Source organism: Paralichthys olivaceus, chromosome 1, assembly GCF_024713975.1.
Source record: "Paralichthys olivaceus isolate ysfri-2021 chromosome 1, ASM2471397v2, whole genome shotgun sequence".
NCBI classification, from domain to species: domain Eukaryota; kingdom Metazoa; phylum Chordata; class Actinopteri; order Pleuronectiformes; family Paralichthyidae; genus Paralichthys; species Paralichthys olivaceus.
The window spans coordinates 19736661-19753494 of record NC_091093.1 but is presented as its reverse complement, the minus strand read 5'-3'; the positions used below and the strand labels follow the sequence as shown (position 1 = coordinate 19753494).

The following is a 16834-nucleotide window of genomic DNA, read 5'->3' as shown; positions in this document are numbered from 1 at the left end:
CTTCTTGCTCAATGTCTTTGCCACGCTTTATTTAATTGCATCTAACTCATATTCTGAGTTTGCCCTGTTGTTATGCCTGTTTGTCTCCTTTCCTTCCTCCTTCTTGCATTCCACCATCTCCTTATTCACCCAATTCACCCTTTCCTGAGGGCGTACACTGGCAGTGTGACAGGATGATGTCACAGTAGCGCTCCTCTGTTGGTGCAGATGACTGTCAGCTGGGCCAGACGCTGATGAATTTGCTTCATTGCCAAACATCAGAAAAAGGAACGAGATTTCCCGGAGGACCATTTTTATTCACTGGTATACAGTATGTTTGCTCACACACCCACCAGCCTTCTGTAACATCCCAGTATCACATTTCAAAGCACTGGTTGCAATTGTTGAGATTTAACATTTGGCTCAGAATGTGAGGTTTTATAGTTTTACATGTCTCCGCTCTGTTTCTAGCTTGTTTATGATAAGGAAGTAGATAGTATCTCTAACTAATAATATTTTTCCATGAGGCCAGCTATAAAAATACATGTAATAAGCCTTTGTCACTTTATTACTTATATCATATCCAAAGGTATGTTAATTTTACTATTTTGGTCTGACTTGTAGGGATTGCTAAGTGAAACTGAAAGAAAACATTTTACTTTTTCTTTTCCATTTTTATTCCTGTCATGGAAGTGTACCAGTTTTATACCACACATAATGTCATAGGGACGATGTGGGGGTGGATGGTGGCTGTTGAAAGCAGAGGACTTTGATTCTGAAGACCTCTGGGCAAAACAGACTTCAGCCATGGCTGAGGAAGAGTTTGGGTCTCAACCACCAGATCTAAAATCTAAAATGTTATAAGGACATTTTATTTTGACACATCAGAGAAGATTGAAATAATGCAGACCTATAACAGAGCTGAGACACTCTGGCTTCTGCATGTGGCAGAGGTCTGAACTTTAATTCTAATTCTTCTCAGGAGAGTTTGCGCAAATTAAGTTTCCCTTAATGTGGAAAGAGAGTTTTCCATGTCTTTAATGAAACCAGTGCCTGTTTTGAACCTGTTGAATGGGCTGTTTACTTGGCCTGTAGTAATACTGGGTGTAGCCTTCTTTCTGAAACTGTAAAAGTGACCTTCAGTTGTCATTGCCATTGTCAAGGACTCTTTTGTCTCGATCGACAACATCATTTAAGTCGATGAGTCCCAGCCGCAGAGCACCGGGTGCGTGTTTATTCAAATATTTATTAATATTTAACATATCACGTGTCCAAATCTCTCACCACTGCACAGCCTGTATTAAGGAAATGTGCCTCAAAGGTCTCTCACTGCTGCTTATTGTCATTGTTTCATTCCCATGAAATGCAACAGGACAATATGGTAGCAAAGAAAAAAGATTTGTGTGTGTGTGTGTGTGTGTAAAAACAGCAACACTGATTTAAATCCTTGCTGTACAGAAAAGGCTAAATTGACTTTTGCACAGACAATACACACGTGACATAATGTCTTTGTGTTGTCCCCTGGGGTGTAATGACTCACTTTGTCCAATAACACAAAGGATGGCTTCCACCTCTGTCCAGATTGAGACCACAGGGTCAAAAGTCAGATTGGTGCGGGGATTTCTCCAGGGACCTCTCCCTAGAAAATGACTGTGTGTGTGTGTGTGAGCGTGCTTGTGCGTGTGTGCATGTATGCTTATTTGTTTTGTTTTAGAGTTGCTCCTAATTCATTTCCATATGCAGAGTGGGATCAGAGCTTGTTTCAGTCAGTTCATGACTGTTTTATTAACAGGGAGAAGAAGGTATCTCCACAGTTTTTCATTTTAGTCTTTGTTGTTTTGAGTATCATGGCTGGAGGTTCATCTGTTATTTTTTTCAACGAATCAGCCATTTTCAGCAGAAGCTCACACACACCCACCGGCCCATCGCTGTGTTCTGTGGTGTTTTCACAGGGGGGTTGCAGGAGTAGGTAAGAAGGAAGTCAAAGAGTGAGTTTCAAAGGCTTTCTAAATGTTTGGTCCCTTTGCCCCGTGGGCTTTTTGCTATTTTCAGCATCCGACCCTCTCCGTGGAACTTCCTTGGATTTCACTGCCCACTTTTGAAGGCTCCTGTTACCATGGCTACCCCATGTAAAATACATGATGGTAGTGAGTACAACCTTAAGTGGGAGCACACATTTCAGTAGTCATGGTTACAACAACCTCTAAAGGATGAATTATGTAACTGGTGTTGTGTTTCAGATGAGATAGTGGCTTGCAGGCAAAAAAAGGGGCGACTCATATATAGCTACAGATATTTTTCCTTCTGTTGGGGGAAAATTCCAAAGTTGATCGCTGTAAGTTTTACTTTCTAATATTCAGAAATGTTGAGGTCATGTCCTAGTTTTTTCGCAGAATCCCAAACAACTGTAGTGGGAATAATTCAATTGTGTTTTAGAGAGAAATAACTGAACTCTTCGCTCGTCTTCTCCAGTATTCCTACAACATGTCTCATCATTTTCTTAAATCTGATTTCAGGATGTTCTCATGTCTGTTAGAGATGTTGCGCAGCACCAATGGCCCACTGCAGTGTGTGTGTGTGTGTGTGTGTGTGTGCATGAGAGAGAAAGAGGGAGAGTGCAAGTGAGTGTATATTTGACAGTGAGCAAATATGTATATTTGCACACATGGCTGAACTCACCTCACTACCACACCCAATTGGTCCATGTCCCAGAGGCCATTGCCGTGTTAACTGTCGTGATACGAGAACACTCTGTGCAGGAGCAGGTCTTTATTTTCCTCGAGTCACCAAACCTTAATCTGCAGTGACTGTGACAAGCAGACTACTCAACTCTACTCGTCTTTCACAAATGTTGTAGTGTAGAGTAGTGTTGTGCTGATGTATCTTTATTAAATGTGTCTGTTTTCCCCAAAACAACTTCAAATATAAGGAAACACTCCAGTGGTGCAAAGAGGGAGCGAATCATCTGGTGTTTTCATCATTTTAGACGACACTGAATTCTCTTTTTCAAATGGCATTCAACAAGAAAACTTTACACCTGCGAGAGGATGGTGAAAAGTAGAAAAATTGAATTTGAATTAAAATGAAAAAATTGTTTATCATAATCATCATTTTAGCATTACTTAAAAAATAATCTGGTTCAAAATTTTGATATTTTACTAAGATCTCCAGTCAGTTAAATGCCTGAGTTATAGTTCGTAAGATGTACACATGTTGTAAAGAGAGAACAGCTGTGAAATTAATGATGCCATATTTTCAGTTGATGAATTCAGTCATCAACCTGAACTGAGGTATTATATTACATTGACTTGCCTTCTATTAAGCTAATAAAAACCTGAGTGCAGGTTTCATTTCCTACTTTTTGACAGATGTCCTCCTCATCTGGCTAAATGCTGATTTGGATGCATATAATCTTGCTAATGCAATTTTTTCATCAGTTATTGCTTTTCATGTGTCGTCCAGCAACTGAACACTTTTTGTGTGTCTTAGGTTTGATAGAAAGGAAAGATTTAAACTTTATTCCCCCGCTTGTTTCCCCTTTTACTTGTGCAACTGTACTTCATCAAATCTATGCAAATATGACAAAAAGCGCTCTGGTTGTCTCAGGGCTTCATTACAGGGAGGAGCAGCATGGCAGAGACAGAGCTGTGGATTTATTTACAGTCTGGGAAAAAAGCATGCATAATATATGCAGGCCATGCGTTAAATTCAACAGTTTCATACGCACTGTATCAGGGTATTACATATGCTCTGCATGACTGAGATGATTTATAACCAAATATTCACAGTAGCATAATAGAATGAAACTCTGCTTTGTAAATAATGGAGAAAACAGATGGCTGTGTTTATGTATGGTTGATAGTTCAAGATTCGTGTGGTTTCTGTTTTGTGCTGGGTGTTGATTTAGTTGAGTTCAATGAGCTGTCATTAAGCCAACTCCTCCCAAGTAAGCTTTTATTAGGCATACATTATCTACTCTATAGGCAGAGAGCGGAAGTCCTCTGAAGAGACATCTGTGTAACTGTGGCTTCACTGAACTGAAGATGGGAGTAGGTGAAACGGGATACATCTTTTTAAAAAGGGAACATTTGAAATATTTAAAACTAAAAGTCAACAATTTACATTTTGATGCTCTGATAGTGCTACTGAGAGTATCATGATCTGATTTACCTTGGCTCATTTTCAAACTGATCCATTCTGTCCCCACACATTAAAATATAAGGTACGTTTTAAAACATAAAGAGGATGAAACCCGGGGGGATATGAGCATTTTTTAAGCATGTGCTCATTCATTTCACTTATGTCATAATAACTCAATTAAAAGTACAGGTGGGGCGACCTGGTAGCACCAGGTGTGCAACTACAGATGCTTGCGTTCTCCTGCTGCACCCACATGTACATTTCCAGCCTGATCCTTTGCTGCGTGTGTTCCCCATTCTGTCTTCACATTTCACGCTTTCACTGTCCTGTCAAAAAAGATCTCTAATATATCAAAAAAATAAAATACAGGCTGGATCTGGACCAGTTCTAAACTAAGTCAAATCCCAGTAAGGACACATGTAAGACTTTACTTTCTATCCTGATAATTCTGAAGAATAATAAATAATAATTGAAGAGAAAACACAGCTCAGGGGACAGTTGCATCATCGCCACAGACAACGAGACAGTCAGGTGTAATGTGTGTGTGACTGCCGGTGTTATTTAATTATTTTAGGGTAACACATTGTCTCCTGATGTGTTATGCGTTATTAGAAGCTGTAATTGAACCTTCTTTTAACCTCCCCTGCAAACATCCTTCATCCATCACCTGCTGCAGAATTGACGCCGTCTTGTTCCAGACGTCCTTATCAGCAGGTACCTGAAGAGTAAGCTGTATTTGGCAAGCGTCTGAAACAGAAACCATTGCATTTCAAATTCAGTCTGCGCTGCATTGTTAGCGCTCTGACCTGCAGATCACGGGAAATAAATGTAGAGTGACGAATCGATTCTTTTCTCCTCCGCACCGTATCCTTTTCTCCTCCTCTCTGTATTTTTCTTGTTCGCTCTCGCTCCACTTTTGCTTGTCTCTTTGCTCTACAACCCCTGTCCATCTCTCAGCCCTCCTTCTCCAGCCGTCCTCTATTCTGCCTGCCCATGTAATGTGTCAGGTTGCTTCCTCTCTCTGCTCTAGAGCATCTGACTCTTTAACCCAAACCAAATCTGGTGTGTTTTATTTCCAGGCCTTTATCCTGTCTCCCTCCTATCCTGGATTTCTCTGTGTGTTTCCTTATACTTATACCTTTGTGAGGACCATTTAAAGCAAGGACCCTACCTTTTTGGAAAGTGAGGACATATTGACCAGTCCTCACTTTTTCAATGGGCTGTTTTAAGGTTAAGACTTGGTTGTAGGGTTAGGTTAGGGTTTAGGTTAGGTCTGGATGGTATAAGGGTAAGTGGATAGGAAATAAATTATGTCAATCAGTGTCCTCACTAAGATAGAAGTAAAGAAGTGTGTGTGTCTGTGTGTGTGTGTACTCTGCCAATGTCTCAGTCTCACATTAATTTGAGTCAGTAACCTCACTTTGTTCGTTCTATTTAATCCTCCATGTCTTAACAAAGACAAATACTCTCCTACTCTCATCCTCTGCACACAGATACGTTTTCAACTGTATCTCTCCTACTCGTATAATCTTTCCCACAATGCCATCTTCTAATCTCACTTCTGTTTTCCCCTTTGTGTTTTACAGCTCACCTGTTCGCTCGCTCGCACTGTTTCTGTCTGTCTGACTCCCGCTCGCTCTGTCTGAGTGTTTATTTCTGCCTGGGTCGTCTCTCTCACAGCGATAAGTGCTCATTAGTCTTATTTGTCAATACGCCGAGACAGAGACTGGTATTAGATCTTTGTATTTTCCTTGTCAACCGAACTATTGCATAATATTGCCCGGGAGCAGTTTTTTCTAATTTTAGTATTTCCTTGTTCTCTATCTTTCTTGTTTAAGGATTTTCCAGACATATTATTGTTTATTTCTAAAGATCTTGTAATGGAGATTTGATTTTGTTTGATGGTGTATTTTGTCCATGTCTGCGGCTTATTGGGTACTATTGTTATGTATTATTTTGTTTCTAAATTACTATTCATACATGTAATTTCTCCAATACTGTTGCACTCCACCTCTGTGAGTTATTCCAACTCCTGTGTTGCTTTAGAGACAAATACTCTGTGACCAAAATATTTTAACAATGTCTAGCTACTTGATTCTAAGTGCATTAAAGCAATGGTTTAGCATTTCTGCAAATTCACTTATATACTTTCTTAGCAAGAGTCAGTTGAAAAGATGGATACAGCTCCTGTGTTTATACTGTAAATATGAAGCTGTTACCAGCACTCTGTTGTTGTAGCTTAGGACAAAGGCTGGAAACAAACAAGAGCCATGCTGTTTCCCCGTCTCCAGTTTTCATGCTAGACTAACTGGCTAGTGACTCCTGCCAGCCTGCGTCTAATTATTAGTTCCTGCTTCATATTTATATTATTAGATGTTTAATTGGCTTCAATCTTCACATCTAACTCTGACAGGAAAGTGAAAAGTGTGCTGTATTTTATTCTTTTGTGTGGAATACACAAGTGAAAAGATACATTTGAATTAATTTCTCCATTATTGGACAATAAAGTTTTGAATCTTGATCTGAAGATTTCCTTCAATTGTAAATGTTTGGCCAAACGTAGAGTGTGTGGACACATGCTTATTAATATGTGTGTGTCTCTCTCCATTTCCACAGGACTCCAGGTAACAAATCAGGCAGTAGCCCCAGAGGTCAAACCCCAGATGAGAGTGGACGCCGCCACGATGCCAACTCCTCTGTTTCTGACTTGGCCAACTCAGTCACCAGTGACATGCTCATGGTAACGCGCAATATTGACACAGCCCCATGAGACACCTTTTATTGATACTTCATTACCTCGTCTGCTGTGTGTCTTATTTCTGCTTTGCTGAGATCGTCTATATTAAGAGGGAGGACTGAGCACTGAGCAGATCTTCTCCTTCCATTTACCTCAGTATACCACCTGCCTGTTTGACCACAATGGGATCTAGAGCCTTCAGCCGCTCTGCCCCCCGCCCCTGGAACTCCCTCCCACCAGACATTCGCAACAATTGTCGCAATTATTATTATTATTATTAAGAGGAGGAAGGCTGCTGTCAGCAATAAATGAGATGGCTGAGAGACTTGAATGGTGCCCTCACATCATCTCTCCTAATCTAAAATGAATGTTACATGCAGACCTTGAGACAAGGAAGTGGAAGATGAGCCAATGAGGGAGAAGTAATGTAAAATCCTTAAAACTGGACTTCAGCTCATTAGTAATTAAACACTGTAAACACTGGTTATAATGGCTTGATATAAATTTAGCAGGACATGTTGTGTAATGTTCATTATATCTGTGTTGCTTTGTTTTTAACTTCTTGTGTCTAATCCTGTTGTTTTATGTAGAGTCATTATTGAGCTGGTCAGTTGTGCTGATAAGTTTATACAACCACAGTTCGCTCAGACATACATCATGGAAATTATATAAAATTAAGATTGTAAAACACATTTGGCCGAGAATGCTATTGTTATTTGCACTTCAGTGCCACCGTAATGTTAATGGCATAAAAGTTCATGTTGACAATTCATTGAAACGTGGCAGGTGACTAAAGATTGATCTTATAAATTCACAGTTCCGCTTTTCAGATTTAGCGGTTTTGGATCTCAGTTGTTTGATTGCAAAGAAAATTGACATACTGAAGTGATGAGTGCCAGTATTGATTTATACAGTAGGTAGCAAATACTGACATCTATTACAGTATTTGTAATTAATTAATATGTCAGTGTTTCAGTTTCTGGAAACATGGTAACATTGCTAAAAAAAGAGAGAAACAAATGTGAAACACGAGCAGTCAGACAATCATGTGGGTTCTAAGCCAAACACCAACTCAGCCAAACTTATTTGGAATATATAGAATAGATGTGAAACTGTCTGCTGTAGAAATCTATCACTATTTAGAGACCAAACTCCTTATTTAATTTTGAAGTGTTTCCTTGCTTGATCACATTATTTACCATGGTGCAAAAAAGTGTAAAGTTTTAATTTCATCACACACAGAAATTAATGTCAAAGTGACAAAAATAAAATCAAAGTTACAATAATCCAGACTTTTCCTTTGAAAGGATTCTGTATGAAGAATTATAGTATAGAATTATAATTGGTTCTAGAGAACATGGTGAGAAAAGACAGCCTACGCACTTCAGTTCAATAGCTTGAAATCCAATGAGAAGCATTTCCTCCTCCCAAGTCTTTCGTCACTCAAAAAGAACTTTCTTCATCCCACTCGACCACCTGTAGATCCTCAGAGAGCAAACAGTATCTCAGCGAACAGAAACGTACAGTAATCATCACCCTGAAGTGACAGTCTGGGAGGGGAGGGGGACAGGGGCCTTATGCAGCGAGGTTCGGTAATTAGCTGTGAAAGAACATGCAGTGCTGTGGGTGCTGTGAGAATATGGCAGAGATGGGTATGAGCAATGTATAATTATGTGGGTCTCATGGTGTGTCTGAGGAATTCACATTGGTGGTGCTTAATGATAATACTCATTCGGGCAGTTTTTCCAAAGGCATCTATATGTTACACAACCCTCGTTTTCATGCTGAAAATACCCATCCAGCACTTTTGAGCCACATCCACTCAAGTAGGAAAAGCAATGGTGCTGTATACAGATGCTGTGTTGAGAAAAAGGATGTCAGAGTATACAGTATATATACATCCAACCCCCTTCAGTGTCTCAGGTGATAAAGGGCTGGCAGTGGATAGGATGGGGGTCCTGTCACTCTGGAAAATGATTGGAAAATTGGGTCTGGGGTCTTGGTCTTTCACATATGGAGAATGCAGCAGGGGATTTTCCGGGTCAGATGTATTCACAACAAATCAAATCGAATTTTGTTGTCCTTCCAAGTTGACATCTTCGTCAGCATCTTCAACAATATTTCAGGAAATGTCTGAGGTACAGAGCAGATGTTTCTGTGAACATTTCTCTGAATAAACTACTGTCCACTTCACATTGCTTGTTATGAAGGAACATGTCAGCCCGCGCAACATGAGGTTCATTTGTGAGTTCTCAATAGTTTCTGGACAACAATGAAGGTCGAGGAATATGCTGTATTAACCTTTAGATGAAAAAATCTATTTGTTGGTGGATTGGGTCTTTTGGTCTTGTATTTGTTGATAATAAAAGAATATAGAAATTAGCATCCTTATCCTGATGATATTTGTGACTTTAAACAAATGCAGCACATAACCACACCCCAACACAACAAGTATAAAGAGTATCTCTAGATTTGTTCTTAAAATGTGATGCAGACTTGTTATACGCTACATCAGAATTTGCATTGACTGCATGTGGATTGTTTGGTTTTCAGTGAAAAAAGAAATTAGAGAGGAGAATTTAAGAAGTTAATGGAAAGAGAGGAGAAAAAGAGAGAGTGCCCAAATGCAGAAAATGGAGAAAAGCAATTTAGGCCAGCTGTTGGGTGGAGGACTGCATAATGAAAAGTGATCATATTCAGCATGGAGAATGAGGTTGAGCAGCACCATCAGAAATATGTGGGATAATATGGAATTGGATATTAAATTTCTGGAACTGCTCTTTGAGTGATGCCTCCAGCTCTTCCTCCATCAGATAGCACTTTTTAAAACTAGATTGGTGTCCCTCCCTCCCTCCGGGCCACGGCACCATCAGTCAGAGGGTCTGACCAACAGATTATCTGCTTCTCATCTCCACACTGCTTCAGACACTTTGTGCCCTGGTCGCACATCGTACAGCAGCCACGTGACATAACACTGTCCTAGTTGGCCAGTCAGGAGCTGTATTTTTAAGTTAAGGTGTAGAATTAGTGCCCCCTGTGGACTGGAGTCTAAGTTACTTTGTGACTGTGATATATGATATTACCTGCCAACTCACCTGAAAGGTTGAATAAGTTTCACCCTGTTGTCTTGTAAGAAATTAGTGCAATTGTTATAGGACTGCATTTTGTATATCCTTATAATTTGCTCCCCATTTAGTGGCTTCACCTGGTTAAAACCATTGAAGGTATATATGTATATATTTGGTCAACATGACAGCTCCCCAGAAGTGAAGCCAAATGTCTCAATCACCGCCTGGTGGCAGGTCGCAGTATAGCTCATATACTCCACCTCCTGTATGTTAGTCGATCCAAACCTAAGAGTTTGGTTTCCCTCAGTTATTTGATGCTATGAAAACAGGGTAAAACGTCATGATTGAAAGCTGAGATTGGTCGAGCTTGTGAACTGGTGGGACCTTGCTACCGTGGCTTTATCCCCTGATCAATATCACGCAAGATGACAGCGTTCATGTCTGGGATATTTTGGCTTACGGCTTTCCGGATAGTGGGAGGAAGCAGAGACATGTTGTCCATCTTTCTGTACAGTCTATAGTTAAAACTAATACATCAGAGCTGCAATATATCCATATCTACATGACAGTTCAAACGTTCAGTTTTAGTTTCAGAGGCGTTGATTCAACTTCATGGCAGAATCTCAGAATTCACTTGTTTCTTTGATTGTGGAGCTTTCAACCACATCATACTGTCCATATCCACAGTATGAGTGTGCTCAGTTCCTATGGAGCTGTAGCTGTTCAAACCTTTTATGACTCTGAGGACTTTCATTGCTGCTCATTCAATCATTCACCGCTCTCTGTTATAGAATAATAGACTCTTACTAATTTACTCTGCGCTGAGCAGTAAATTGAGATTTCAGACACTTATGAATCATCATCAGTTTGAGTCTTCATCGGCAGATGTATTTTCACATAAGAGGGATTTATCACATCTATAACATGAAACCTATTGCAAAGGATTGTATTTTTTTACACACTCTGAACTTTTATTCTCAAATGAAATGTCAGATTATAAATACAGTATACATGAGTAAAGAGGGAGTCATTTTAAACATAGCATTGGACCGGACACACTGACCCTTATCAAACCCAGCTTTTACAAAAACAAAAAACTAATATATACCCATAAGCCATGTATATGCTTCCATTACAATCTATCAACAACTAAACCACTGACAATAAATCAAAAGAAAGTAACATTTGTTTCCTGTGCCTCTAAGTTGTCTCCAGGTTCCGAGGAAGATGACCACGAGGGTCCAGTGTGTGAAAAGCTGGGACGTATTCAGTTCAGCGTTGGTTACAGTTTTCAGGACTCCACCCTCACCGTCAAAATCCTGAAGGGCCAGGATTTGCCTGCCAAGGATTTTTCCGGCACCTCTGACCCATTTGTCAAACTCTACCTGCTGCCGGACAAGAAGCACAAACTGGAGACCAAAGTGAAGAGGAAGAATCTAAACCCCCACTGGAATGAGACCTTCCTGTTTGAAGGTTTGATGGAGGAAGCTTTCATAAAACCTTAAACATTAACTTAAGAGTGTTCACAGAACATCTGAAGCTTTTTCTTCTCCATGTGCCTCACTGTGACCTTTTGGGACTGTGCTGTGTCCGTTTCTCTCTCAGGGTTCCCCTACGATAAGGTGGTCCAGAGGACCCTATACCTGCAGGTTCTTGACTACGACCGCTTCAGCAGGAATGACCCCATAGGAGAGGTGTCCATCCCCCTCAACAAGCTGGACCTGGCCAACATGCAGACATTCTGGAAGGAGCTGAAACCATGTAGTGATGGCAGCGTGAGTGAGAAAGAAGGGGGTGGGAGGGAAGGGAGTAAGGAGGTAGAGGAATGGGGGGAGGGGGAGAGCGAGAGACGATGGGACAGAATGTAACGGGTGATGTCATTCCTGGCTGCTGTGATGCTCCTAGGGGTGCTGGTGGGAAACGGGATGGAAGGGAATATGGAGGAGGCTGACAGGTAGACGGAGAGAACACAGAAAGCAGGAGATAGACACAAAAAATAAACAGTAAGCAGCTGAACGGAGAACAATGGGGGAAAAAAGGGGATAAAAAAAGTAAACAATCGGCTGCTGTTGTGTGTATGATTTCACTAGGGGAGTCGAGGGGATCTGCTGGTGTCTCTGTGCTACAACCCCACAGCCAACATCATCACTGTGAGCATCATCAAAGCCCGCAACCTCAAAGCCATGGACATCGGAGGCACTTCTGGTAAAGATGCTCCTTCATCTCCTGTGTCCTTTTAACGTTGACCTTCTACATTACAGCAACTTCAACATAAAAATGACAACATGATTTACTGTTAGAAAATAACAATAAGCCCCCGACAGCACCTAACAATGCATTAAATTATAGTAAACATGAATGTGCTTCTGCCTCTCCACAGACCCATATGTAAAAGTGTGGTTGATGAACAAGGACAAGCGCGTGGAAAAGAAGAAGACAGTGGTAATGAAGCGCTGTCTGAACCCCGTGTTCAACGAGTCCTTCCCCTTTGATGTGCCTGCCCACGTGCTGAGGGAGACCACCATAATTATAACCGTCATGGACAAGGACAGGCTCAGTCGCAATGATGTCATTGGAAAGGTATCTCCTTCCCACTTCTTCCTTCTTCTTCTTCTTCATTATCCTCGTCTTCCTTTTCCTCTACATTATCCTGACTCTGTGATAGACCATCACCAGCTGATCGCTTTTGATCGCCAGTCTCTACTGACCCCTGCTGGTACATGCAGACCAATCTTCTGAACTGTAAATGAATAAATCTAGAATACAACAAATGACAAGATTTGAAAATGCTTCATTCTGCGTGTGAACCAGAGATTAACACCAATGGCCAAAATGAAATCCAGGCACACGCAGGTACTTGCTCTCAAATGTTATCCCCTAAAATCATTAAATATAGAAGATGTTTCCAAATTCTCTCTGAACAATAACAGAAATTGTATTTTTATTAGAGTGCACATTAGTGTAGTATTGTCAGCTTTTAGCTGAACTTTTCAGTTATGATGAATCTGCTGGTCTCTTTAGAAAAACACATTGTTTGCCCTGAGAAAAATCCTCGAGGATCAATTGCAATCACCAAGGCTGAGAGAGGCAAAAAGCCTTTGAATTTTTGGGTTGCCAATGTCAGTATCAGCTTTTATTTTTATGCTTAGTTAGTTTAAAGCTCTATTTTTTCTGTAATTTATTAATTCTGAAAATTTTTACTTTTATCATGAAATGTTTCCTGATATAAAACCATTAATATTTCACTTCATGTTCATCTGTGTATTGCCTGTAGAAAAAGTCGCATTGATGAATATTCAGTTGAGCTCCAGTTCACTAACTAATAGTCTAGACTACATTAGCTTGAAGAGGCTATAAGTATGATTTTACTATTAGCCTCGCTACTACACAGCCAACGTGAGCATTAACTGCCTTGTATTCGAGCAGAAACGTTACAGGTTCAACATCAACTTTCATTCCTTTACTCACCTTTACACCGATGTTAATAATGCTACTTCTATTTCAGTCACTTCTTTGTTTCTACTAAAGTTAGCATGCTGACCAGCGAGCCCTGTCCTGACTAGCCGTCTCATCACTTCCTGTTCGTTTGTCTGAAGAAGTGATGCTGCTCAGGGGACATATATCTTTTGTCCCGTAAATACAACAATTGATGAAGCTCTTGGCGAGGGACAGCTTCCAACAAGAAACCTGTTTGGTGGCAGAAAAAACATATAACATAATAACATTTTGTAATGGTTAATCAGAATGAATTTGAAGTGCACAAACTAAACAATGACTGCATTTATATGGACAGCAAAATTCTGTCTATTGACCATATTCTGAATAAAACATTATTTTGATTGTGATGTTTACATGAGTTGCTAATAGAATATTCCATTCATATGTTACAGTTTAAAATGCTATGAAATCTCCAATAAGACGTTAAAATGTGATTAAGACGTGTACATGTCCACATGATGCAACTAAGATCAGAATTCTCCACGTCTTAATTTGATAATTGTTTATTCCAAGTATGCTCTTAGGTTAATCATCTTAAGTTACATGACAGTGTTTTATTCAGTCTATTGTCTTAACATTGGAATACTGTTGTCCATGTAAACATATCACTGTCTCTGCTTCAGCTGTAATTATTGCCAAACTACTTTCTTCTTTTCAGGAAACCGTCCAGGAAATCATTAGAAATGTATAGACTCGTAATATTAAGCTACATTAATGTTAATTCCATTACTGATTCCTATATCAGTACTCAACTCAGCTCTAAACAAGCCCAGGCCCTTGTGTGTGCTGATTGATTTGTTTACTTATGACCAAATACCAGTTGCTCTGCAAGTATTGATACATAGTGGAGAACAGAGCCTGACACGATTTATAGTTTCTGTTTGGAAAGACCCCAAAGCTCAAATCAAGTCATTCATCACACACTGTAAGAATAATGTCTGAGCTGTGTACAACTACACCGTCTTTTACAAAGTAACTGCAGCTAATATACTTTTTGCCGTCCTAATCATGTACAGTTACAATATGTTGCCTGTTATACCACATCATTGGAAACTAGTCATCGGATATTCAAAAGTTTTCTATGACATGTGCTGACCTGGATTCTCTTTCTACATGAGAATTACTTAAAGACTCTGTGTCTGATCTTCATTAGTGTCAGCATTATCGTCTCTCAGAGTATTTCAGCAAGTGAAATCTGTTCCTCTAATGGCTTTTTTTCCTGTCCTGGTTTTAAATTGAATACTGAGTGTGGTTGCAGGCTTAGCGGTGAAAGCAGGGCTAGACTTAAGTCTCACTGAGCTTTTTTTTTACCACGTAATACCCGACAGTTTATTGGCTGGGCTTTTTACAAATAACATCAGTCTCTGTGTGACACTACACAAGTTACACTGACTGTCTTTTTTTCACAGATCTACCTTTCGTGGAAAAGTGGCCCTGCAGAGGTAAAGCACTGGAAAGACATGATGGGTCACCCTCGCACCACTGTGGCTCAGTGGCACGCTCTCAAGGCCTGAGGGACCAAGGGACCAAACCTGCCTACAGTGTCCCTCCCCCCAGGCCCTCAGCACATATCCCCCTACTCTCTGACTGCCGTCTCCGGCTGCAGAAACTGTGTGTCATCTCTTTGTTCTCAGGCCTCTTTGATATGTCCCCTCGTGACCTCATCCTTAAACTTCACCCTTGTCAAACTCTGATTCCCACCTAACCCCCTTTTATCCATTGGTCTGAACTTAAAAATGTCTGTCATGTCTTGACGCACTTCCTCCTTGTGCCCTTCTTTTTAAGAGTCTTTCCTCCACTTTGTCAAACATTCTCAGTGTTCTACATTCGAGCAGTAGCCTACCTCTTGCCACCCATGACCAAAAATGGATCTAACTGATGCTCCAGCTATCCTCTGTGGCGGCAAGGCGGGCTGCGTTCAAACATGTACCTGAGTGTGGATGCAATCCATTAACCACCTACATCGGGTGTTGCAGTGAGGAATCAACGACTCTGCTCCTCACCTCTTTGTTCAAGTCCTCTTCAGTTGCAGTCACTTTTTATTCCATACCCTGAAAAATCAGGAAAACCAACAAAGGTAATGGAAGAGTGATGCCCTGTATGTAAAGATGGAACTGGACCCTGTCACTCAACCCATGTTTGATCTTTTTCACTTTCCACTCTTTCTCTGGCACCTCTGTAATAATTCTCCCTTGGCTGGAACCCTTCGTCGTCTGTGCGTGCTGTGGGTGATGTGCTGTAACCCCAAATGAAGTTCTCCAAATAAAAAAAAGGATAAGAACATGATCATTCAACACTGGTCCTGGAGGATGAGTGTAAAAAAAAAAAAAAAACATTCTTTCCTATTTTCTTGGAAAAGAAAACCAGAAGGACAGAAAAAAGAGAAAAGTGATTAATGTTGTGATTTATTTTTTGTTTTTTCAAAAGAGAACGTAGAAAATCAACTTGTTCTTCCAGACTGAAAATAAGCAAAAAGCCAGCTTCCGTAAGTGTGTGTGTTAGAGTGTGTGTGTGCGTGTGTATGTATGTGTGTGTGCGAGTTTGGACTTGCACAGCTAAATTATAGATATTCTTAAAAATAGTATAACCCTTGTTAATGATGGGGATAATAACATATTATTAGAATTTGTGGTGTTGATTTTAGCTGAAGACATGGGGAGGTCACAAGTTGAAAGAGTCTGTCCACCAGATATAAAGTAGCCCAAAACAAGACAGACATCGTTATGTACATGTCGAGTGTTTGATCCCCTGAAATCACTGCTGTCTAGACTAGGACTAGAATAGTAAAAACAGCAGTTGAAATCCAATTCCATCCAACCTGAATAACCAGGGTTTTTTTCTAAAATATAAAAATTTAATTTCAGTATATCTCATATTGAAAATGTTTTTTATTATTATTTGAGCACATATCACAAAAGGAAAAAGTGTAGCTTAAGTTTGATTTTTTTTACCTCAATTTTCAAGGGTAAGAGTGAACACTCAGTTTAGTTCATATTTTTCATATGAATGGAAGTGGTAAGTGACTGCTCAGGGTTGACATACTGAAAAATCAAATGTAGAAATGAAAAAAAAATACTTTCCCTGTCACCTACTCTGCAAAGTGTCTGTCAGAAGCATTTATCTGAGTATTTAACATGGAAAAGACGCTTCAGTTTACTCGTTGTTACAGAGCACTATGAGTCCATTGAAGATAATGGACCTGATTCTTTATTGTTAGAGTTCTGAGTTGATCCAGGTCTTTATTCCAGTTGTTTGCTTCACTGCCTGCATGTGACCTCCCCCTCCCCGAGTCCCATTTAGGAGCGTGCTAAGAGGATGAATGAAAACAAAATGAACGAAATAATAACTGGGAGAAAAATCTTTCTACATTCCACTGATTGTTTGTTTTTGGTCTACTGGCTGTGTGCATGTG

At 40.1% G+C, this 16834-nt stretch overlaps 1 protein-coding gene across 3 annotated transcripts in view; it reads left to right on the top strand.

Moving 5' to 3' along the window:
• The window catches only part of syt7b (synaptotagmin VIIb), an 86051-nt gene extending 69548 nt beyond the window's left edge, over positions 1-16503 (top strand). For all 3 annotated transcript variants that reach the window (XM_020098643.2, XM_020098644.2, XM_020098642.2), the window contains 6 exons: positions 6736-6859; positions 11130-11397; positions 11530-11699; positions 12015-12129; positions 12305-12504; positions 14832-16503. In XM_020098643.2, the coding sequence (XP_019954202.1) occupies positions 6736-6859; positions 11130-11397; positions 11530-11699; positions 12015-12129; positions 12305-12504; positions 14832-14936 (982 nt within the window). In that variant the 3' untranslated portion in view covers positions 14937-16503. The remainder of the gene's footprint in view (positions 1-6735; positions 6860-11129; positions 11398-11529; positions 11700-12014; positions 12130-12304; positions 12505-14831) is intronic.
• Positions 16504-16834: the final 331 nt, after the last annotated feature.